The sequence below is a fragment of the Grus americana genome, chromosome 2 (assembly GCF_028858705.1).
Source record: "Grus americana isolate bGruAme1 chromosome 2, bGruAme1.mat, whole genome shotgun sequence".
In the NCBI taxonomy this organism is placed as follows: Eukaryota; Metazoa; Chordata; class Aves; order Gruiformes; family Gruidae; genus Grus; species Grus americana.
Window position 1 is genome coordinate 110,404,113 of NC_072853.1, and position 26,026 is coordinate 110,430,138.

General features: G+C 39.1%; 1 protein-coding gene across 7 annotated transcripts in view; it reads left to right on the forward strand.

The window, feature by feature from the left end:
* TPK1 (thiamin pyrophosphokinase 1) overlaps positions 1 to 26,026 on the forward strand; it is a 319,194-nt gene that overhangs the window by 256,314 nt on the left and 36,854 nt on the right. For 5 of the 7 annotated variants that reach the window (XM_054817003.1, XM_054816997.1, XM_054817000.1 and 2 more), the window contains one exon: positions 239 to 350. In XM_054817003.1, the coding sequence (XP_054672978.1) occupies positions 239 to 350 (112 nt within the window). Of the gene's footprint in view, positions 1 to 238; positions 351 to 1,437; positions 1,467 to 4,163; positions 4,309 to 26,026 lie in introns of those variants that run through there. The other 2 variants (XR_008575907.1, XM_054816999.1) reach the window with 2 other exon arrangements.

Here is a 26,026-nt window from a genome sequence, read left to right on the forward strand (position 1 = left end):
AAAAGCCCAGAAACGAACTTTTTGAAAGCCCTGAGGTCTGGAACCTAAGCTCACCTCTCTCCTCCCTCTGTAAATGTCAACAACCTGAATTCCTGCAGCCAAATATTCCTGAGCCTTTGGGGGGACATTCTGGACCTGTCTCCATCTACGTACTTTCCGGTTTATTTGCAAGGTCTGTTGGCAAATGCCGTTTGGGTCCCTGGCAAGCACTGACTCCACGGGCCCTTCTGTCTTCCAGGGCAAGCACAAGCTGCATGTGGACACGGGACTGGAAGGCGCCTGGTGTGGCCTCATCCCCATCGGGAACTCCTGCGAGAGCGTGACCACGACGGGCCTCAAGTGGAACCTCAGTAAGTCAGAGGCCTCTGGGACAGTGGGTTTGATGTTACCCTGACCGCACATTTACATCAGGCTCACCACTGCTGAAGGGCCTTATGTGTATGAAGGTGGAACGTGGCATTGAATCCCTACCAGGCCATTTTCATCTAGAAATGAGGGGTGGGGTTTTTTAATAAAAAAAAAAGGAGATAAATATATTTAAACCTGAGATATCGCAGGCAGAAATGTGTTTTCCATTTGGGAGTCATTCTGCTGTTTAAATAGAACATTTGTTGAGGTAATGATACATTACCATCTTGATACATTGCCCTCTAGGGAGGGGAAGCTGCGAGTGCCTAAACTCCTGGTTATAAGACATAAAGTTACAACAGACAAATAGTAATGAGATACAGATTATTAAAGCTACCTCACTTACCCTGAACTGCTTCATGTATATTGTCTGTTTGTCAACTCTGAATGAATAGATATTTTTCTTATTTTAAAGTAGGAAAAGGTGCATTGGATCTAGAACCAGAGACATTTATCTGTAGAGAAAGGAGGTTTCTTGACCAAAAAAAATTGAAACAATCTTCATCCTCCTGCTCCCTCCTCCCACACTGAGTCATTCAGGATGTATTTACTCAGGAAAATAATGAGATATTTTAGATAAAGATTCATTAAAACTTAAAGGAAGCAAAGCAATAATTGAGAGGCTCTGGTCTTGCAGTCTGATGTGCATGGCCAAGACTTTAGAGCCATCCCGTGTAGAAAGTGTGTGTGGTTCTCTCTCACAATTTGCAGTGCGGTGCCCTTGTTGGCTAATAATTAATCTGACATTGACCCACTATGCCAGCCAGCAACACACGTGCTAGTCTAGGGAGTGTCTTGTTCCACTGAGGGTTTGAGCATGTGCAGTTAAGGAGATGGTAGGCATTAGTAGCTTGCTAATGATAAAAGGTATACATTTGGCATTAATTTCAAGATGTGAGAGACTTGCCGTGTGAAGAACTGTCTGGCTAGTGATGTTTTCATCCTTTTAAACTGGATTGGAACAGCTGAATGTATTGTATGTGATGTTCTTTTAATTTGAAAGAGAGTCTAATATTTTCATTTGTACAGATATGTACAGTTGACAAGTAAGATCCTGAATCTTCATCTACTTATCTCCTGTTGTGCAATGAATCCTGTGGCCTGTTGCACTGAGGGACTACTTGTTTCTTCATAAATGTCCTGCCCTCCAGAGTGAGGTGAAAGAAGCTCAAACCAGCCTCACATTAATGAAGAGAGTATCTCTGAAGTATCTTGCAAAAGGCTACTGTATGGATCAAAATGTGGTAGATGCTGTTAGGATGCAGTCCTTTCTTGTGGTTTTGATTATTAATTTTTAAAAAAGTTATTTTTTTGATATGTCAGGTTTTTTTTTAGTTTAATGACATAGATTTCATCAGATTTGCAAGGTACACGTTAGAAAGCTGGTAATTTTAAAGACTCTCTGCTCCCACAAATTACATGGCTTTGTTACTGCTAAATTAAGATTGCCTCGTCTTTTGAAGCTAAGGAGAAAGGGGTTACTAGACTAGCTGTGCCAGCTGGAGGGGAATGCAGTGGGAAGTGTGATGGTAACAAATGGTAAGATTGTGTCTAGAATTTAGAGGCATAGCTAGATACGGATCTACGGGGATTTTTATTACACTTAATTTGATCTGGTTTTCTCTGGGGGACAAATAAGTATTTAAGTGACTATTTCCTACTTGTTTCATGTTAACATAACACCACCATCTACACTTCTCCCAGTCCTTGTTGCTGTCTGTTTCCAAGAGGAAACCTCAGACCTTTACAGTGTTTTCCCTAGTGATGTGTACACTGCACCCCATTACAGCCTACACTTGCAGTCTCAGTATTCATGTTTCTCACGGGTCGTAGTTCCTTCATTTATTTCTCTACATTGTCATCACAGATACATAAAACAAAAAATGATGTGGTATTCCTTGGAGATGTTTAATCTATCTGAGACATCACAGTCATTACAACCTGAAACTGGTCTTCTGCCAAGTGACTAGAGCTAACCTTTACTCATCCAAATACAGATTCTGAATCAGATTATTATTAAGTTATTGATACTGATAAAACAACTTGAAGTGTAGTTGCATTCCCCAAAAGGGAAACCAGTATCTCAAATACAGCATGTGATTAGTTGTGACTTGGTTGGACTTTTTCCTCTAATAAATAAGCCTTACATTCAGATAACCTAAGTTCGATATTAGCTTTCATTGTGTTCATGACTTCTGTGCTGCCTGTAGTTTTGCTGTTACTTTTAAAAATGTTAGTCCTCCTGTGAATTTTGATGGAGAAGCAAAGGCTCACCTGGGAATGACAAGATACTGAAGTGTGACATGGATGTCAGAATTGCTGCTGATGGCTGGCAGTGGCAGAGCTTTCCTTGTTCATTTGTTAATGGCACTTTGAGCACACACCTTCATAAATCTCAATGAATAAAATGGCTTGCTTATAAATTTATTTTCATGTGTAAATCATTAAAGAAATGGCATTTTTAAGCCAAACATGACATGAAAGGACCTTTTCTCCAGTTTGTTAGGGAATTAATTGAATCTGACCTAACAAGTTTGTTTTTAAAAAGTAATTTTTGAGTACTCAAAATATTTAAGTGTCTGGGCGATAAACTAATTCCAGAATTTTAGTTCTGTCTGAGCAGTCAAAAATTGTGCACTAGGTGAAAGGAGAGCCCTCATTTTTGCGAACAATAATTTCCAGCAACTCAAAATTAAAATAACACTGTGTTACAAGAAAGAGCTGGCTTTGCATCAAAGTTTTTAATGTTTAACATGGATGTCTGTCTGAGCCTATCTAGATTACTCTGCTGATTAAAATTTGTAAAACCTTCAAGGGGTAGTCAAATGTTATCTGTGTCTAATCTACAGGTCCTGTCAAGAGACTTCATAGGCTCTGAATAGAAAAAGGCAAGGATAAATACCTAAGACAGAAGCTGTATTGGGGTTGAAAGTAGGCTACCAAAGGTCTCATTTCAATGGCTGAATTAGATAAACTTGAAATCTGTAAAATATTCTGACAGCAGAGAAACAATGCTGTCTTGATTATATTTTTAATATTGCAGAATTATTTTTTGTGTGTCCATGTGAAAATGAAACATATATGCATGCTTTAATGCATGCTTATCTTAGTTATTTGCTAGCACTAGGCACAGTGAGTGAAACAGAACTTTCATTTATTCTAGTTCTCATCTTATGGGTGAAAGAACTTGGAGAAGAAAGTGGAAAATTGATTAGAGAAAATACTTTTTATCCATACTTGCTATTGTGCAGTACACATTCAGAAGACATTATAAACATATTCTTTCCACTCCCAAAGGGATACAGATCTTTTCTCTATTAAAATCTGATTTACAGCACAGGAATCAGATAATGCTTTATCTGATTTGACTCACCTGGCTGCTTGCTGATAACAGCTCCCATGTCTAATAAATAAATAACGAAAAATTCAATAATGCCAGAATTACCCAGCATTCTTCATTAGGTCCTCAGTGGTGCTTTCATGGAAGGTGAATAAGAATGAAGGTAGAAATCAGCTGCACTGTTCGTCATAGAAGAGGTTGGAGGGTAATGGTAGGCTTTTCTAGGAAATGGTTCCTTTTCTGGAAAATTACTGTAGAAAATAATCTTGCCAACTAATTTACTCTTCATCTCTATAGACTTTGATATGCTGTATGTCATACCTGTACTGAAAATGCCAGTATAAATATGTATATAAACTGTGTATGTATGTGATTGTGCTTTCTAGATAATTTTCATGCAAATTTGCTTCTTTAGGTAGCAAGTCAAATTGCTGTAAAATGCTACCATTCAAAAGAGCGCCACTGTCATTTCACTTCAAAAGGCAATAGCAGTAACAACGGGAGCAAGACCTTTCTCTTAACTATAGCAACAGAGCATCCACTGACTACTAACTTCACAGGTAGATAAACAGGATCCAAAATCTTTTTGACGCTCTTTACATTGTTAGCAAAATTGAAATGTTTACACTGTTTTTTTCACTGTTTTACTTCATTGGGGTTTTATTGATGGTTCGTTGTGAATGGAACAAAAAGATTACAATAGCATTGGGGTTTTATGTCTTAGGGGAAATTCAGAGTCAAAAATACAAAAGAAAATTAATAACTCTCAAAAAAAGGTCGGAGGGTGAGGGACTGTTCTGGAAAAGGTTGTAAATTAAGATGGACAGGTATCTGTGTGCTAGTGAAGCTCTTTGTATAAGCACTCTGTAACCTGTTTCATAACTGAAATAGTTTATATGGCACATTTCGCTCCCCCAGTTCATTCTGACTGAGACAAACTAAGCGGCACTCCCAAGAATAGCTCTGTTTTCAGTGGCAGAGTGAAAAGCTTCACAGCTGGATTCCCCTCTCCTCTGCTTTCCTCTCCTTCCCTCCCTTCTCATGTTCTTCGTTGGTAGAAGACTCCCAGTCCATCAACTGGGATCTGTCTTCAGAGCTTCAGTGATGTATTTTTTCCCTTATTATAGCTCTAAGACCCAGGGTAAGGCAGGGTGACAGAAATGATGCTGCTGCTCCCAAAGCTTCAGGCATTTTTGACCTTTTGCGAGCTATTTGCCTGCAGGAGTGCGGTTGTCTGCCTTCCAGGGTCACATCATTTATTACAAGGCGAGGCCTGCTGAAATATTTTTCTAATAAAGCAGATGTTCTGATGGTGGCAGCCTGGCATCCCGCTGGTTTACTGCAAGTCAGCAAAAGCAACAATGAGGGCATTGCTTAGCATTGCATGAAATTATTTCAAACCAAAAAGACCATTTGGCATACATTAAAGGACTGATGAACACAGAGCTCAGTTGTGCTGGGTCCCATAAGCTGTATTAGCATTTTTTCCTGAACAGCAGCTTGAAAACTCAGTCAAACTTTGTGAAGGGGCTTGAAATGGGGATTTGAGGACACACGTTCAGTCCACTTCCACATATGTTAATGAACGTTTGGAATTAGTGGGAGGGAGATTTGGTTCCAGCTCTTCTTTAGCAGAATAGCAGGGTCCTGGCATTGAGTTTGGAAAGGACACTTTAAGGTGATAAACAGATACACTCTTCGAGATCACACTGTTGGGGCAACATTACTGCTGTAGGACTCCACTTAGGGAAAGATTCATGTGAGTACCTTAGTTCTGAACTAGCTCAAACCACTTCCAGCGGTAAGTTTAGCCCAGCTGGATGGCTGTCTTTAATGGGACATAAGGAGTATATATATGATCCTTCCATACAGCAGTAATAGGCAGTAATTGCCAGGAAGGGGTAGAATAAAAAAACCTCAGAAAGACTTCTCCAGCACAGCTGTGCATGGAGCAGATGGGTCTCCACAACGTAAGTTATACCATCCTGAAGTAAACTGGAGACATTTCTGTCTAGCTACATTGCCATGACACATTGCAACTATGGAAACTAATTTCATTATTGACATAGAGGTGAGAGGGTTGTCAAGAGAGCAAAAGGCTGTTCTTTCCCTCGCATCCCCTCTGTTATTTCAGTCCCTCCTTCTGCTAATGGAAATGTGACCTGGAGGTGTGAGGAAATAGGTGCTCTGCTTCAGCCCAGCTTTGGTGCAGATAATCCTCATCTCTCTGGTGGCAGCAGATTGGTGAGAATACTAAAGTCACATGAAAATCAAAAGCAACCTGATGCTACTGAAGGGTATGAGTTGCAAAGATGAAACACCTTTCTGAGGAAGAGAGAGATCTACAAAGAGCTACCATTTAGACTGGTGCAGGTCCAAAGCAATTCTGTGGATTTCAGCAATGGCTCTGAATTTTCATCAGTGGGTGCGGGGGCAGGATTTGTCCAAGAAAGAGACCTTTGAGTTTGTACTAAAGACATTTAACCCTAACGGCATTCTCATCAGTCAACCTGCCCATATGGATACTGGGAAATCATCTCATTTAGACAATGTCAGAGGCAAAGCTGAAACATAATGGTGTACTTGAATGAAAGTCAGTGAAAAATTGGCCAGAGTACAAATGCTCGTTTGTCATATCCCTTGCAAATATACTTTAATTGTTTTCATATTTAAATGCCCAGAATTAGCGGTAATAAATGTAAATGCCACACTGCTGAGAGATCTTCACAACCAAGGAAGCTCTCTGAGGCATGTGGTGAGTTATTGCCAGTTCCCAACATCTCTGCAGAAACGCAAAAGGGCAAGGACCGGTAGGAGGACAAATCAATCATGTCTGGCTAGAGTCTCTTAGAGTTAAAAAATGAGATGAGTTTGTCTGTGGTGACTCACTTAATGGAAAAGTGTGCTATTTAGATTTTTGGGGGATTGTTCACGTAGGTAGGCAGTACCATTAAGTATTGACTCCTCCTTTCCAATTTGTTTACAGACCTTTTAGTTCTGTTTATTTTTTAGTACAGACTGGTATATGTGATTGATCTCTTCTCACCAAAAACGTGACACTGAGGGAAATTATTTCCTCTGCAGTGATCTATTCCTGTACCTTAATGGCAGTCAGTTCTGGCTATTCCCTCTACAGTGTCTCAATTCTTCATTCACTGCTCCTTTTGTAAACATTTTGCACGTCGTATCTGAGTGGGCCCTGCTCTCTCCAAATTTTTGCCTCTAGATGTTTGTGGAAAAGAAGAGGTGGATTTTTCCTTGCTGTCATATGAAGCTCTGGAGAGGACAAAAGTCTGGTGGATGTCGTCACTGACTTTTGTTGTATGCTTCTAAAAAGTTATGTTTTGGCTCTAAGTTGTTTATGGCATCCTGATGTGTAATTAATAAGCCGTTAACAACTGACTGTAGTGAGTGTACTCTGGAACTATTAATTTTAGATATACATACCAATTACAGACCACTAAGCAAATCTGTTGTTTTCAGCTGAGTTGGAAAATACAAATTTCTGATAGATGAATACATGTCTTGCCGTAGAAGTATCTGTGTCTTCTTTGGGGCAGTAAATACACATGGAGAAGTCAGGACAACAGCAGGAAGGGGAAGGAAAAAGAGAGAGTAGCAAAATTGGGATGTGAGGAGAGCACATTTGGGATTAGATACATGTTTTGGAGAGAAGAAAGGGCAGGTAGCATCAAAATGTTGGAAGATACAAATGCTGAGATTGAGAAAATGAGAACAGAGGTGCTTTAAGTAGGCAGCTGACATCTTCCCTTTTGAAGCACTGAATTGAGACCAAAATTTCTCAGTCTTGTTATTTCTCTGCTGTTAGCAATATCTCCCTCGTTTTCCACTGCTGTCCAGGCATAATAATCTACTTCTACTGTCAGTAAACTGGTCACTCAAGTGATGTAGGCCTGTCCACAGGATCTGCCCGGGTATTGATCCAACAGCAAAAGATGGCATTAGACATTTGATTTGAAAACAAGAAGGAAAACTCTGTACTTGCACTCTTATGGCTACCAATTCAAGACTCTGAAATTAGGGAAAACCAGAAACAGAGAAATAAAATAAGTAGTGTTTTTGGATGTAATCATGCTTACAGATTCAGAACACTGGCATTATTCAGTGTCCCAGGTGTGTTCTCTGGGAATTAATCTGGAGCCATAGTTGAAGGTGCGGATGTGTACAACCTCAGCCTCTGCCACTGCAGAAACTGAGACATCTGGGAGGAGTAAGGTGAAGTACTGCTGAACCATGGGATTTTCTTGTGGTTCAGGCAGTTGATTGTCTGGAGTTTTTACTCTATGCAAGTACTTCAGCTACTTGCAAGTTAGCCATTTATTTCTCTTAGCACTTGAGCTGAGTTCTCAACAGCATGACATTCCTGAGAGTTCTGCCTTGGTCCTGTAAAGCACAGGATACTCCAAAATGAAAGTTGTGGTATCATCTTTAAGATACCCAGTTTTGACGTTAACGTGTCTGTGCCTTTGCTCTGGAACAGTTTAACAGGTGCAATGGCATTATCAATTCTGTTGTAATGAGCAACACACAGAAGCCCATGAGGAATTTAGTATGCATGCACTCAATGCAGTTTAAATCTATGCAGTAAATAAGGCATAAAGCCCTATGATGAATCAGGGCTCAAAGTGTGTCAGTTAAGAGAATACTATTTACTGAAAGACTGTGGCCTGCTTGGTTAGTGTGACTCTATAATTAAAGGATGAAATCTAAAGAACCTGAACTAAAATTTCACGGGCAAACTTTAATTCTGTCATCTCATAGCTCTCAAGTCCATGACTTTGCAGCCTTGGCATTTCTTAAGAGTCATCTTCCATGTGTATTATATCCAAGTGAATGTGGGTCCATATACTATTAACAGGCAACTGTATGTAGCATGTCACATTGTATCAATACAAGTCTAGGTCAGTATGTGGTAGCTGAGTTTCCTGAGTTATTTATATTTCTAGGCTTTTCCTTGAATTTAATAAGAAAATATTGATAAAACCAAAGAAACCTTTCCAAAAAGTGCAAATATTTTTAGTATATTTTAAGTGGGTGGTGAGATGTCATAAAACAAATAGTAAATCCAAATAAACAGGGATGAAATGCATGTCAACAGATCTTACAATCCATATAGTTTTTGTATGGCATCACTCCTGAAAAAACTAAAAAAACGTTCTTCTTTTATAAGCTTTCAGTGTTGGGGGTTCCTTCATAACAACTTCTTCAGGAAGTCTGCTCTAATTAGAACTTTTTTTTTTCCTTTCTGTGTTCTCCGGTTACAGTATGTGATAAATATATTCTCATGCTGTTAAGCATTAGAACACAGCATTTATAATCTAATTGCTAATAAGAAATCTCAGAATTGTACATTTAGGTTTCCCAAGCGTAGGGCATAACTCTGTAATTTACACAGGCACCAGCAATACCACTGTATCACCGCTGATTGGCATGCCACTTAATGATGCTGTTTATAAGACAATTTTCTAATCAGCTGCGTGAACACTCATCAGGAGCTTGCTTCTTGATTTAAAGTAGAGGAGTTGGAGAGAAAGATAGGGCTTGTTTTGCTTATAAAAACAAACCAGGAAAAAAAAAGCAAGTTATAAAGGCAAATACCAGTTTCTTCAATTTTATAAAGCATTGACACAGTAAAAAAAAAAAAAAAAAAGGCAAATCACAATTATAGAGAGCTTCGATATCATTAATCTGGATTATGCATTTAAAAGCTCAATGTAGAGTTAAAAGCTGTGGCATGAATCAGTATTCTTCATAGTATTTCCTTTGTGTATTTTCAAATTGGATGATGATAGCTTAAATGTTAGCATTCTGGTTTTTAACAGGTGTTATATTTCCAATTATTGTTTAATAATACTTATGTGATATGACATTGTAGATAGTCTGTTGGGTCTAGTCAGTTGAAGCTGAAGCACAGTCAGTTTTCCATTTGTTTCACATGTCAAATTTTTGTTTTCATCCCAATAAATTTAGCCAACCCTCTCTCCCACTCAAAGAATAATTAATTATTCCTTGCCTTCTTCCTATCTATTTTATCCTTTTGTTCTGTAGTAGACAGAATAGCTTTAATTTTAAAAATGTTATCTAAAACACATATAAGCTGGGTCAAGTGTGTCCTGCAGGGAAACAATTCATTAAATCATTTAAGAGGTTTTAGCAAGATAAGCTTCACTTGACCTGCACAATGTATGAATAGCTTTGGTACACACAAATAAAGTACCTCTTCCAAATTTATCCCCAAGTAATCATTGTTGAACCCTTCTAAACACACCTTGCCACCCTCTGGTCTGTATATCAAATGTATGTTGAAGAACTCATGTTTTATGAAAACATCAGAGCCTAATACTGAGCTTGTGGAATTGATGGGAGAATTGCACACTGACTTTAATATTAGTGTGTTAATCTGGAGGTGCCTCCGCCCCTTCTTTCGCTGAACTAGGGTAACTTAAGCCCCTGATTCATCAGAAGATTTAGGCATCCATGTATTTTCATACATACGACTAGTTCCATGGAATATAAAGGGATGATTCAGTGGGTAAAGTTAAACATGTGCAGAAGTACTTACCACAAGTCAAACTCTGCAGCAGGAGATATAACCTTCAAAAATGCCTGAAATGGCTTTTCTGTATGTAAAATAAGGTGGTAGTGACTTTAATCTCAGTCTCCGGGGTTAGCTGTCAGTGCTGGTTCCTATTCGAATATCTCTTTTCACTCACCAATGCTATAAAGCTCCCTTTTCTAGCTTTGCACATTTTTTATGTATTGCTGGTTGGCTGTAGTAATTTACATGAATTCCTCTTGATTTTACTGTTGAGTGTCTGGGCAAAGTATGAAGACATGGTAAGACAAATGACTCTCAAATATTTCTCGCATTTGGCTTCTTTACCTGTAGTTCAGCAGATGCGGTTTCCTACTAATACAGCTGTCAGGTCCATGCATCAAGTAAATTTTTCATATGAGGATTCTGGAAAAAAGGGTTCTGGATATCTACCAGAATTTTTAAACAATCATAAAGTTTTCATTAAAACCAGAATATGGTACATGTCTGCATAGTTGTAAGAGAACAAAACACTCTGGATAGTGTGAATCAACCACAGTGGATTTGAATTATTATATTTCTTTACAGAGCTAAAAATTTGCCACACTTTTGTGGCTTTGTCTGCCATAGGTAAAGCAAGATTTTCAATCCACATTAAAACTGTGTATGCAGCCAATAAAAGGGACTCACTAGGGAACAGGGAAAATTTTCCACATCACTTTATGGGCTGGAATGTATGAAATACTAACATCAACATAAATCTTAGTTGTACTAGAATAATTAAGTATTGTTCCTTTTTTATTTTAAAATATGAAGGATTGCTGTGTTTACCTTTTAACATTCCAAAAAGCCTGCAAACTGGTTTTTGGCAAGTGCAAATCAACAAATGCTGGCAATACTCTGAAATACAGCTTTCTGTCATGAGCTTCTGTAGAGATTTATATTGCTCATTTGCAATGTACAGTAGGAAGGTTGGTTGGTTCTTCCGAGCTTGCGCATGCCATTTTCTCTTTGCTGCTGCCTTTTGTTACCCTGTGTGTTCATGTTAGCATAATTCTGGGACAGACCTGGACCATTTAAGACTTGTCTTGGATTTTTGGGAGCTCTCCTGCTGGTAATTAATTTTATATCTCAAGCAAGCATTGTTGTTAGTGAATCTTTAGATTAGCTTGTGTTGCTTTTAATGCCTCCACAATTACTTTAGTGTCCCAGCTGAAATCAACTCAGAAGAATTTTACTCACTGTTGTGAAATTCACTTTTTCCAGTTTATGCCATTCTCTAACTTCCCAGGGTAATGATTCCCTAGATGTTTGTCAATCTTGGTTTTGCACCTGTGTTTCCTGAATTTCTCTGCCAATTTTGTGGTCTACCTCCTCTGATGCCATTTTCAACAAATCCTTCAAAAGTTGCTAATAATGAAAGCAGCCTTTTTAAAAAAAACCCCAAACCCACAAACAAAAAAAACCCCAAAAAACTTAATCGTCATCATGGCATAGCCCAAGTTGCTGACTCAGTGGGTAGCACACCAGGCTGGGGATCCAGCAGTAGGGCTGGAAAACATCATTAGCTCTCTTTAGTATACTGTCTCTCTTCTGCTGCTTGTCTTGTTAACTCTTTGGAGCAGGGACTGTCTACTATGCTGAGTCTGTACAGTGCACCCTGTCCTGCCTGTTAGTCACATACTACGGGGATAAACATAATTAATTGCAATTGGGAGCTGACTTCTGGAGTTACAGTCGAAAGTTAATACCATGGAGTGATTCCTGATTTTAAATAAATGCATATTCTGTATGTGCTAGAGGCTGCATCTGGGTTATTATCTTCAGAAATTGTACTGTGGAAAGAGAAGAAAATCATTGTTTAACATACAGTGCCATCTACAGAATAGGTTGTGCAGCCTGCACTTCAGACATTATATGGGGAGGTTTTGTTGGTTTGTTTCTTTTTTGTCACAGCACAGTTGACATTCATGGCTGGAGAGTGTATTAGAAGTTTTTAGCAGATGCCTGCAGAATTGGAGGATGAAAGTTTGAGAGCCCAGGGGCCTGGCTGAGCTCTTGCTGAAGTGCTGGGCTGCAGTTCCTGCTCTCTCAGCTGCTGCTGCTGCTGCTGCTGCTGCTGCTGCTTGGGAAGTCGATTCTGTCGCCCAGGATACCCAAATGGGACGTGGTTTGTGTGCTCACCCACTTCAGCTGTAATCGGCAATGTAGGCCAGACTTCATCAACAAGACCTGTTATTAACTTTCTTTTAGAAGCCTAAATAGTTGGGGTTTGTTTGGTTGGTTTTTTTAATACAATTATTTCTAGAAATGCTACAATTGCAGTTAACTTTCCTAGCAAGTGCATGACCTACTACAGCAGTCTGACAGGCACACAGAAGTGGAAAAAGGAAGGAAGGGACCAGAGAGTAAAAAGTCCATCTGGGATCACATTGTGAACATTAGTTATAGTAAAGCACCCTGTAACTGTTCTCTTCACTAAGAGTCAGTTTAAATATGAGGGAGAAGGGGAGGGTGTCCTCTCGTGTTGTTACCTAAGCACGTGCTGCAGAGAAAATGTTAAGTAGTAGTTGTGTGTTTGCGTGGTTCACTGGTTGGAATGACAGCATTGGCATTGCAGGGAGAGTTGGATTTAATCCCCAAAATCTTTAGAGAGCTTCTCAGACAAATGTTAATTTTGGTGTAAAAAGCTGGATGTTACGATATTTTTTAAAAAAGACAGAAAAGGTGAAAGAACACGTAAATATCACTCCTTCCACTCTCAGGAATCCATTATTTATGTAATATAGCGAAGTAAGTGATTGTAGTCACTGCAGAACAAACTGTTGTCTGTCCTCTTTTGTCTAGCTTCTGAACATTGGAAGTTATCTGACCTTTAAGCTGTTACTAGCTCAGGACCAACTGTATGGCATCTTCAAATTAGTGGGGTTGAAAAAGAGAAACAGGAAGGCAGGGCTGACAATGAATTCTGACATCCAGGGCAGATACAAAATAATTTTCTGGCAGGTGATCTTGCAAAGGAGAAGGAGGAGGGGAAAATGAGAGGGGTCTTTTTCTTTTTTTTTATTGTTAGATGTGAAATTCAATGTATTTAAAGTAGCAGCAGAGATAGACTAGGAGACTGAGTGTCTGAGACAGCTGAAGTTGTGCATTAAATAGAGTTTATGAGACTACTCTGCCATTTCTCACCTGCACTGTCATAGTCAGTACATGTGAGTGTGTAGGTGAGTGGGGGTGTATGTAAATAATAATTCCTCTTTATTTAATATACATTAAACCTTAAAAGGGACAGAAATATGAGTTAGCAGAGAGCTACAAAATGTGAAGGTAATTATGTAGTAGTTATCCTCAACATTTCCATCTTTAAAGTGGTTTTGAACTCCTTAAGTGCAGCAGTTACTGCAGACTGTGATTAGATAAATGGATGCAAATGGTAATTGTAACTGATGGATGATTGATGATGGCTTTATATGTTTATCATTATATACTGTTGTAAACACTTTCTTCCTCAGCAAGGATGGAGCCTGTAGGCAAAATGATGATGTATTGAATATGAATTTAAATATTTTAAAGAGTGTACAGGGCCAATATTGTGGGCTGGAATAACCACAAAGCTGTAGTAACTGTTGAACTTTGCCAGTGATATCAATGGGCTGAGCACCAAACACCTTCCAGCTGACCTTCAGGGCCTGAATACAAGTGCAGCTGGGAAGGTGGGTTAATAGGAGAGAGCTTAGAAGTACAGATGGGGATGCTGGATACTGTTGAATGATGATTTTGGGTGGAGAAGACCCACTGACCCACCGCTTAGAAGAAGAGGCAGTGCCATTTCTCTTCATTCTTCTATTGCTTTTCACGGCTTCTGCCTTTCTTCTCAACTTTCCAGTGTCCTGTCTCCTCAAGTTAAAGTCAACCTTTGTGAATTTCTTCTGCCCTGTAGATCATTAAGGTCTGTAAGGCATTTACAATGCAGTATTTGACAGCTATGGGAATGAAATTTGTACATCCTTGTTGTAAGAGCCATTTGGGACAGAACGAGTATGTTTGGATAATTGGAGGTTGATGGGAACAAGGAGACAAACAAGGATGTCCCTAGAAAAGCAGGGTGGGATAAGAGGTTCATATAATCTGAATGATGCTATAATTCTATTTGATTTGTCACCTGCCATTTGCTAATTATTAATCACAGTAACAACATTTGGTAGTTAGATTAATTTAAATGGATTTTTATTGCAGCAGCTTGAGTTTAATGTCAGCTCTTTGTGTATCATACAATGAAAAAAGTAACTTGTGGTAATTAAGTTACAGGCTAAGTCTTCATTCTACATAAATTGTTCTATTCACTGAGGAAAAAATAAGCAGGATATTACCAAAGAAAAACCCCAGATCATTAGCAGCCTCTGCTCCCTGCTCTGTTCCTTTACATCACTTCACCTGCAGTGCTGAAGTCTGTCTGTTACATTTCCTATGGCATTGTAGAACTGACAGTGAACTTGCCAGCTTTTCTGTCCTGTGCCTGCCCTTGGGCTTGTATAAAAGTAGTGAATTAGGTTCTGTTTTGTTGACCGTTTAGATGCAAGGGAAATGGTAGTCCTGTTTGGTTATGCGTAAATGCTGCCAGGCTATTGTCTGCGTTAACCTTTGTGGAGCACCCTGATGTGATTGTTACCCTGGCACCAGCAACACAGATGCCAGAGGGAATGGAGAAGGGATAAATTGGAGGTGCCATGCAAAACAGCTCAGCTAAAGACATTTTTCTCCTGCACTGAAGAAAAGGTGTTCTGTATGTGTTTAACTACTTAGCTGGTCTGTGACTCCTGTAATTTGCTTAGCCAAACAGAACTTCAAAACAGATGGTTTCTAAATTTGGGGAAAATAACCATTTCAGTGTTTTTTCCCTGTGCAGTCTGCAGTTATGCTTTAGTACAGAAATTATTTGAAAATTAAACCGGAAAATAAAATTGGGATCTTTACCAACTGAATACTAATTTCAGGAACATACAGTTTTTAGTATGTGTTAGGTTTTCATCTGCACATTTAGCCTAAGATTTGTTTATGCTCTGATTTAGTGTTTCTTGCTGCTTACTTGCATAAACACTACCAAATCAGTCAGTCAGAGTCACCAGTGTATTTAGCTCCCAGCTGCATTTGCTAATAAAAGGAAGAATGACAAGTTCCCTCCTTCGCAGAGGAGGAAGTGGAGAAACATAAGGAAATAATTCATTGCACTTACATAGCACTTGCTATCAGCAATCTATATAGGCACTTTGCTAAAAGTAACCTTATCTGGAAAACATTTTTGTTGTGAGAAACTACTTCATTCCCAATCTCTTCGTTGAGGAAACTGAGTCACAGAGCATTTGTTTGGTCTGAGATTCTAAGTGAAGCAAATCAAATGGTAGGAATCCTAGTATCCTGGGCTTTGGGATTGTTTTTATCCTGATAGAAATAAATTAGGACAAAGGAATTAATTGATTGAAATTTAATATTTTTTAAGATTTATTTAATACTACTGTATATGGTCACTATTTCTAAAGTGTATCTAGTAAAATTCTATTTAGAAATACTGCCTTTCTCTTAGAACATACGGTCAACTGTTGGTCACTTTGTATGTGTCTATCCCTGAACATAAAAAGGTTGTGTAGGTGTAAAAATGGAGTTAAATTCAGTTTCCTAAAAACTCAAGCATAATATTTGGTCTCCACTTTAACAGCCCTTTAACCATTAGTTGTCAGTGTGAGAGCACCTGTGTACATTCAGGTAACCTTTCAGATAACTCATTGCCCAAGAACTGAAATTATCTTGGGTTGGGGATTACTAGAGGGAATTTTAGGGATATGACTCATTTGACTCAAGTCTTTACTCCCTCAAGCAAGTGTGCTGTGCAATGCACAGCCAGACTTCATCGTGTAAGGCAGAGCTGGGCTCTGGAACTCATTGTCATGGGATACTATGCTGACTGCAGATATAAATGGATTCAGAAGAAAACTTGACAAATTAAGGAAGAACAATCCAGTAAACACAATCTCAACCTCACGAAATCCCTAAGCTGGAGGTTCTTTGAGGAAGAGTGTGCTGAGGAAAATACCGTATTGCCCTGTCTCTAAAGTTCTTTCCTAAATGCCCATTATGGACCATTCATTGTGTGTGGCTCCTATGTCAGTGGCCTACTGAGATAAATCCTTGGAATGACAGCAGTGGCTGTTTTTGTGCTCTTTTGACCCTTAAAGTCTGTAGCTCTTTTTCCTCCTGAGAGAGCAATTATATTTGTTTTGGCTTCCTCTTCCAAGCTCTTTTGTGCTCTGCCATGATTAGGGACTCATTTCAGTTTAAATTCCTCTTTCTTGGACAGAGGACTAGAACTGTACACCCTTCTTCAGAAAGAATTCCCAAGTACATTGTACCGCCTGTACCATGGCGATAATATATGTTTATCTCTGTTGAAAACATCTAACCTGCCATATCTTTTTTTAACATCTCTAGGCTTTTTCTCCTAGTGCAGTACTGGGACGCTGTAAAATACAGCCTTGGATTGCTTGCTAAATTGTCAAACTCTGTTGGCAATCGAGAGTCTGCCTCAGCATTTTAACAGGCTTTGGCTGCAAAGGTTTCAGAGGAGGACTTTTGCTCCTTTATTTGAAAATCTGCTTTCTAGTTGGGGTTTCTAAAGGTGGCACTGTAGATCTGCAGGCATCAATGGAAGGGGGCTTATGGGCCCAAAGCATGGAGTCTCAAGGAGAGAACGAGTTGAATTCCCTTCTTACTCCTGAGTTTTCAGAATTTTTAACAGAGAAAGCTGTTTGGGTTTGTTTGCTGTTGTTTTGGTTTTGGTTGTTTTGTTTGTTTGTTTGTTTTTAACAGAAAGCTGGTATGATTGTAGCTTCCCTTCCAGAGGCTGTGAGGTAGATACACATGGTGTAATGGGATACGCAGCTACAAGAGTGCCTAAAATCTTGAGCTGTAAGAGTAGAGGTATACATACCTGAAAGCAATAGCCATATTATGCCTTAGGAAGTTGATCTTTCATTAAATACTCTTGTTAAGTGGTGGTTAGTGACCACAAGTGCATTCATAGCAGCTCACCTGACAGGTGGAAAATCTTTACTGCTTTCCTTAAGGCCTCTTTGAGAAATAATTAAATTCACTGAGTTCTCTTCAAATTCAGCCCATTTGTATCTTCTCTGATGTGTATAATCTCTGCTGGTTCAGAGGGAATGCTTTTGGGCAGGGTATAGTCATGAACAAGGCTTCTGTCTAGCCCATGTTGCTTTTAGAGTTGTAGTTTTTATGTAAATCAGTTTTAGGACTGAAACTGCAGATTAGATGTTTCATGGGTACCTTCTTGGCATGTTGCATCACTGACTTGAAAGGTAAAACTACAGTGTAATAGCCACTTGATGGTGCTTTCTAAAGGCTGTAATGTCTCTTTATTTTGCTGCAGATATAGTAGCAGCTGGCAGGAGCATAAGGTTGCAGAATTCTTACTGCAGCCATTCTAACTCTGTGGCTTTTATGCTACCACATAACATTTATATACAGGGTGATGGGAAAGGAAGGTGAGTGAAACGTATTTGCACATTATAGTAACAAAATCCAGCATTGATGGGTTATATTTTATTCTGGAAGAAATGCCACTGTGGGGGTTTCATCTGATGTTGTAATCTGCAGCTCTTGTCATTCTTGTGATCATTGGCCTGTTGTGTAATAACCAAAATTTCAAGAACCTGTTTGTCTTGAACTGCCTTGTCATGAGTTCACATCTAAATCTGTAAAATATTTCAACTTCAGATTTAGAAAGGTAAGTGAATTATGCTATAGGAAGCAAAATGTGTTATTTTTCACATCTTTCTAAAAGAACCTGGTGTTTTAGCACCTTGCCTCAAAGGAACATCAGGTGGATGATGTCTTTCACATCCATATATATAGCAGTCACCATGCAAAAGAAAACTTCAGTCTGATTTTTCAATCAGGTGCTTTGATTAAAGCATTACAGAGCTAATGTAGAAAGCAATTGAAGTAATATCCAACAAAGGGTTGTGAATTTTTCCCATGTACAGAAGAAAAGCATTATGGATGTTGTTTGTTCTTTCTTTGTTTTGTTGGGTTTTTGTGTTTTGTTGGGGTTTTGGGGTTGGCGGTTTTTTGGGGTTTTGGATTTTTTTTTTTTTGTCTTTTTGGTCTGGAACCAGTGCAGCCTATTCTCTATAAGAAAAGACAAAAAGAGAAAGGAAAAGGAGACCAAAAAAAAGCTTCCTGTGGAAGGAGGCATGTCTGCAAGTGTAGACAGGACATATATATGGGATAGTGGATTCACATTATCAGAGACACTTCATTATATGGTAATCAGAGGAATCTACCTTCAGGGAATTTAATGTTAAAATTTTGTTTTGAAGTAGCTCTTTTTTTTCTTTTTTTTTCTTTTTTTTTTTTCCCTCTCACACCTCCTAACTCTGGCAGAAAGCTTGTTCCCCAAAACGAAACCTCTAAGGGTACGTACTAAATCATCTCAGGTGACACGTAGAGCAGTGATTAACCTAGTCCAGTCTCTAGTCCAAAAGTAACTTTGATGTTATTTCTACTTGAATTACTTGTGTAGCTTCTGGTGTAACTTTGCCTTTTTGCAGTGTTATCTCATGTTGCATGAGTTGCACCATCTGCATCCCATATTTGCCTGTTCTTTATGCTTCTGTAGCCTAAATTACTGTCTCCCCGCCATTTAGGTATAATCATATATTGGGAAAGAAATAGCCCATGACTTGAAAGTTACAAACATGAATGTTCTCAGTCTTGTGTCCTGGGCCTTACAGAAGGGTAGGGATACAGCAGGTCCTTTGTGGCAAGCAATGGCAGTGCTGTGCTCAGCAGGATAGTGAAAAGTCTTGGATTTCAGGAATCGAGTTGCCCCTTTTGGAAGAGTGATATGTAATGAGTGATGTGAAATAAGTGATTTTTCCATGTGATAAATTGAAAAGAAATTGATGGGAAGAGATGATGCAGAAGCTCCTGCCCCCTAATCAGCGGTTCAGCTAACGTACGGTACTAGCAGAAAATTTCCAAGCTGCTGATTGTATTGCTGAAGAAGAAGAAAAATCATCTCATTGCTTGAAAATGCAGTGTTTTGTCTTGGAAAGAAATACGCATTAAATTATGGTACTTAGTATTTTAGACCTTCTGCCTTGTCAGATCAAGGTTCGCTGAAGCTAGTAGAGGCTGATTCAAATATATAGTTTCTGCTGTAGCCTGGAGATGACACTTTAGTCTCCACTGTCACTAATCTGGCTGGGAATGACAATCAGAGTGATAATTACATGGGAACTCCAGAGTCTCAGAGGCAAAGCAAAGCAGATTCTTGTCCATAGAGACTTCGCTTCTTGAACAACCAAAAGCTACATATCAAATCCTCCTGTGTCTAACTGATGAAGGTTGCCTGATACAATCGGATGACATTTTGTATCAAAGCAAAGCTAATTATTAGTAGAATTGTATTGCCTTGCATGCTTTAGTTTTGGAACACATACATATTCATTATTCTGTCTGCTCTTGAAAGACTTAGCTATTGGTTATTAGTTAGATAATTACTAAATACATCCTGTTCTTCTGGAACTTGGATGAAATGCAGACTCAGGAGCCAGCAAGGAATACTCAGCAAAACTGAACAGTGCTAAATCGAAAACTGATGAGAAAGTGCTGCTTTCTGCCATGCACAATTTCACTTTGGAGCACATTGGGCTGAGATGGTGTCAGGTTTTGTTCAGCACTGTTTGTGTGTGACTGTGCTGTGCTCCTTCAAAGTGAGTGCCTGGGCAGCAGCATGTAATCCTACCTGGTTGCCTTGTCCTTGGCTGCATATAACATAATAATATACAACATGCAATGTCTGCAACAGATGCAAACCATCACAGATGCTCCTGATGTGAAGATGGTGGAAGATCCAAAAGAGTGGATCATTTGAGTGATGGAACTATCAATAGTTAAAATAGAAAAGGCACAAATGCTTCTTTGGATATCTTTTGTGTTTCCAGGCATATAGTCTGTCTTTGCAGGTTAGGACAATATTTCCCTGGGGAAATATTCTAGCTATGTCAGGACTGCCTAGATAGGGAGGGTGGGTGTGGGGGGGGTGCGTGTGTGTATGTGTGTCTGTGTGTTCTTACCTTGGAATTTGGTTGAGAAGTAACCAAAATTACAAAGCAGGAGAAAGAGACTTCTGATGAGATCAGCGTGCCCTTTCCCATAATTACTCCTAGTTCTGTTTTAAGGCTTGTTTGTCTCGCAAACCATTTGCACAGAATGTTACCAGCTTTTGGTTGGCTGCGTATTTTTAAGGCCTAAATGAGTAAATGTATGTGCAAACATAGGTACAGTGAAATGTTGCCTATTAAAAACTGAACTCATAAAAACCTGTTCTAAAAGTAATAGACAATCAGCATCTTCTTTTATAGAGGAAAATCAATTTAAAAAGAAACAACTCTGAATATAATTAAACATCGTAACTCTGGTTTATATGTGTTTAATAGGTATAATAATACTTACCTACTGTATCTCACAGGAGCCTTTTGAAGTTTAATTAATTAGTGTTTATAAAAGCACATTGAAATCCTAAGATGAGTAGAAACTCCAAGTACATTGTATTGTTGCTGTTGTTTTATGAGCCATTTTGAGAAAAACCTGGTACTTCCAGAGATCCAGAATGCGTTTTAGCATTCCATCATAATTTTACATTCACATAAAGTTAGTTTCTTGGTTTTTTCCTATGATTTTTCCTCCTCCTACAATCAACACTTAAGGCTGTTGTTTGCTTAAAACCCAAAATATGTATTTAAAGCAACTTTTAATGTTAGGTAAATACCATTCATTCCCTAAACTGTTTTTGTTTTAATTTCCTTCAGAATCATCAGGCATAAATCAGAAGTGCTTAAATAACTTACAACCAATCTCAGTGACAGTATTAACATATACCACTATACTGCATAGTTTGAGTTTTCAGAGCAGCTTCTTAACTAGAGGGAAGACTGTTAAAAGTCTTGTAATAGGTCTCAGTAGTTTATATTTCCTCATTACAGCAAATGAGTCCGTCAGCATTTTGTTTTTCAAAAGGAAGTTTTGCAGGAAAAATAAGCAAACAAACAGCTGCAGAGCCTCAGTCTTTAGTAGGAGTGGAGATTTGGGGGATAAGAGGGATCCCTAGAAAGGATGGCATGACTGCTGAATCATTAGGTGTTTTAAAGATGAACTATTAATTAATTCTGAAATTAGAATTAGTTCTGAAATTATTGTTTCATAAGTTAAATCAGCCCTATTTTTTCTTTTGTTTTTTTTTTTTTTTAAACCTGATATCTCTACCTTTTAATGTAGTTTTATTACGATTGGCACTACATAGATAGTTTCATGTGGACATCTCCAGAGAAATAATTCACCTAACTAATGATACTGACATTCAGTATCGTTCAGGCCTGCAGCCTGAAGCAGGAGGAAGGACGTATCACCAGAATTGGCCAATTGAAGGCTTATGAACTGCTGGGTGGCTTTGTCACCTCAGGAAAACTTCTGATAATTCTTAATATTTATTATGAGTTATAGAGGACTCTTCACTTTTAAGCAGCACTTTCTTCAACACTGGGTTTTTCCCATGCCTCTCACAGACTTATGAAATTGAGGAGGACACAGGCTCCATTATGTACAAAGTGTTTAGCACTTCTGTGATTTTTATGATCTGATGTCAATGTGAATATCTATTGCCATGAATATCCACTGCCTGTGTTCTGGGTAGTTTTTCCAATATTCTGTCTGGATTTGACTTCACAAGAAAAAGATTTTTTTTTTTATTATACTCCATTAAAGGTTTCAATTATATTTTAGATTAGAAACATCATAGTCCAGTGGATGGGAAACTGTGCTAGGAATCATTGGACTCGGGCATTTTTCTCAGGTTTTGCTGGGTAATGCAGGGCCACTCCAAGCATTTTTCCCTACTTCAAAAACAGAAGTAATACCACTGACATCCTTTAAGTGCTGAGAGATCTACTGATTAAAATTTTTGTACAACAGCTAATGGTGTTTTTCCTGAGTGGGCAGTGGATGTGCTGTGTAACTGTGGTAGAAGACTACACTCTACATTGGTTTGTTTCTCTTCCCATCTTCTTGCTGTCTTGGTTCCTTTGACTGGTAGTTTTTTCAGGATTGGGACAATCATGTGGTTTTTGTTTGTACAGTGCCCAACACAATGAAGTCTGAAGGCAATGCTATTGCACTGGTAATTAAAACTGAATTTAGTAAGTTGATGGCATGGTTGTATTATAGCCTGTAAATCCCTCCTGCACAGAACTGGATTGTTCTTGCTGAATTCTTGTACTTGTGGCATTTTGATCTTGCAGGTTTTCTCGCTGTGTAGAATGCAAACTGTTGATTTTTAGGCAAGTTGGGATACTTTGAGAGAAAACGCAGTAGCCATTGGTCAGTTTTTCAAGTATATTGGCTCCGCTGGTTTCACGAAGCCCACCTTAGGCATTTGTTTCTGTCTTGCTGAATTTACAAGCTCCTTTGCCTTTTCAAGGGAAGCTCTTAAGATCTTGTAATCAAACCACAGACAGCTAACTTGTTCTTTATTTAATCTACAGTGTTTGCATGGACTGTACTTCCAATTCTGTATAATTTAAATTTTGTGGGGGAAAAAAAATTGCCTTTGGATATTTTAGGTTGTAGTTTTGGCTTTAGATGTATAGGAAAGAGTGTTTCTGTTCACTCTGTTTAAGCAAGTATTTAAACATATAATGACTTTAAAATGCCTCAGTTCTCATCAGATTTAACAGTAGTGCTGCTGAAAGGCTCTTGCCAGCTCTAGGGATTGGGATTTTTACCAATGCATTTTTAGAAGGGAGAAGATTAAGCCCATGAGATCTGCAGGCAGTAAAACTCTGAACAGACTATCAATCTCCAGCCTAAAAGCTACTCCTCTGGCCTTCAGCCGGCTCCGCGCCTACAGGACATGCGAAGGAGCCAGCTCAGCGGTCCTCACCTGGCCCTGTGCACCCAGGGAGTCACCGTGCTTGGGCATTGCCCCAGCCGTTTCACTGCAGCAGCAGTCAGTGCTGAGGATGACCTGAGATATTTCAAAGAGGGATCCAAGCAGAGATGCTGAATGGGTAGAGGGTTTGCCTGTCTCTGGTCTCTGCTGCTTTTCCCTGAGTCTTTAAAATTTCTGCAATACCCACAGGTTTTTCTAAGGTGAAATGACCTATAAATATATCAGACTCTTTGAAGATATGTTGTCCTATGCCAATCAAAAGGATAAAGACATACTGTCCTTACTACTAAAAATAATTGGAGAGGCACCAGTGAGGAGCCAATTTAGAGAAATTATTGCAGTGAGACAGATCCCTACATAATTGATATTTGGTATGGACAGATTTATGGAGGTAGCTGTTACAATCCTATTAAATACTTAGCTGAAGCACTTAGCTCTGTCACTTTTATTAGCACAGTTTTGCACACTCTTTCCGTGGTAATTTGAGCTGTGTATTTTTTATCCTTTCTGTGACTTCCTGCATTGCAGAAAGACATCTTTAAAACTCTCAGCATCTTCCTTTATGCTCATGATAGGCAGATTGCATTGACATGGTCTTCACACAGGAGCAAGCACCTTTTTCTTGTCCTGCCTTTGGCTGTACTTCCTTCCCTCCATCTGGACAGATCTGCTGGGGTTTTTTTCTCACTTCGTGCCAGAAACATACTGCATATCTAATATATTGTGTTCAAAGAAGCCGAATTTGCTTTTTTAATACAAGCTCTTATCTCTTACAGAGCATAGATCTACAAATACTGTACTATGTCCCCCACAGCTATTCTCTGCTTAGAGATTCTTCATCATGTGTCGGACAGATGGCACAATCAGTGGGTTGTATCAGAGCATTAAAAAAAGAAATTCTTTCTCGCTGCTTCTACCCAGACTGTTTTGAATTCAGTGAGATGCAACAGCTGTAACACAATCTTTCAATGACAACTCTGAGCGTGGGGAGGGGGGGTGTTGTTTCATTTGAAAGTCAAAAAATACATAGGAAAATGACATTAAAAAAGAAACATAAAGGGCTTTAACAGAGCTATGAAGGCTGCAAGGTTAAGAACCTGACTTTTTGGAGTTGTTTATTCTCTCAGCTGTCTCAGATCACAGGTAGATCTCCATTTCCAGCTGCTGATACAAACAGTACAGCACTGGTTTTCCTTCTGTCCACACTTCTTAAGGCTGCTCCTTCATTTGTTATTAAATAAGGTATCTGGTACTTACAGAAGCCTTGCCAAAGCATCAAAGATGCTTGTATTCTTAGTAAGCATGATAGAAAAAGCAGTATTAATAACATAAGAGTTTGCTGAGAGGACAGCCCTAGGTTTCTGTATTGGGCATCTGTTGTGCCTGACCATTACCAGCTCTGCAAGCACGTAATTTGGTTTTAATATTAAAGAACCTGAAATCTTTGATAACTGTTAAATGATATAAAAAAGATAGATCTTGTGTTTTAGTCCTCATCCTACACAAACTCTCATATTCTTTTCTTCATATGCTTTTTTCCCACCTATCCCTGTTGCTCCTGCCCCGAAGCTCCTCTCATGGTTCCCAGCTTCCCTTGAGGAAGAAATGCAGTCAGCAAAAGAAGCGGTGATAAGCTGCCAGTATACACGGGGTAGTGGTGGTCTTAGGAAAAGGTTGGAAGAAAGATGAGGGTCTCTGCAGAGCTGGCAAGGAGCCGAACTGCAGAGATGAGGGTCGTTGGAGGTGGGAGAAGGGAGGCACTGGGTGAGCTCCTGCCTTCTGACTGACGGGTGAGGGGTCCTGGAAGGCCCCGACTGCTGCCAGTCTTCAGTTTACATCCAGGGAGAAAGCCTGGCCTGAGATTTGTGAAAGAAGCATCCTGTCCTTTTGTATCTCCAGCTTCCCGTTTTATACAATATACCACAGGGAGGAGATACATCTTCTCTCTTACGTCGTTATCCACTTTCTGTAGAACATAGCTTCTAACTTCATGTTCCTCCAATTTGCATGTTCCCTGGCTGTATCACTACAGTCAAACTGCTCCTACAACACTGCTTTAGGTGCTTTTACCCCTAGAAACTGCAGCTTTTTAAGCTAATCTTATATCCCTGCCCAGGTAAACTTGAGCTAGATGAGAAGGTGCTCTCAGCTAATACAGGAACTTACACAAGAATAACTGTACCAGTTTAAATTAATACTCTATTTAAATCTGAATAATTTTTTCACATTAGCAAGTTGTAAAAGAAAGGAAGTTTTTAATTTAAGCTTTTAATAGGGGGGAAGATGAGAGTATAGACTAGAAACAGACGTTTTTCCCTTTGTGTTGTTGCAATATTAAATTTGCTACCTGGCACTGTGTGGGAGGCAGTTTGGATTGTGGGACAGGCTTGATATTTCTGCTGAATGATCAGCAGGTAAGTGATTGCGCTGATATTTAATTGTTACCTCTTAGGTTCAATAGTTTAACAAGTCATTGTGACAGATGAGCTGGCTGTTGCATCTGAAAGCCGTTCAGGTAGCATTTACTTTGTCTCACTCGGTGCACTTCTTCAAAGCTATCTTCATAACTGCGATGACTAGAGAGGGGAGCAAAAGGAAAGGATTGTGTAGCTGTGAGTGCATCCTGGCAAATGCAGAAAGTCCTGCCAGAAGTTCTTGGCGCAGGTTTTGACCACAGAAGCACACACCGTCCTGTGTA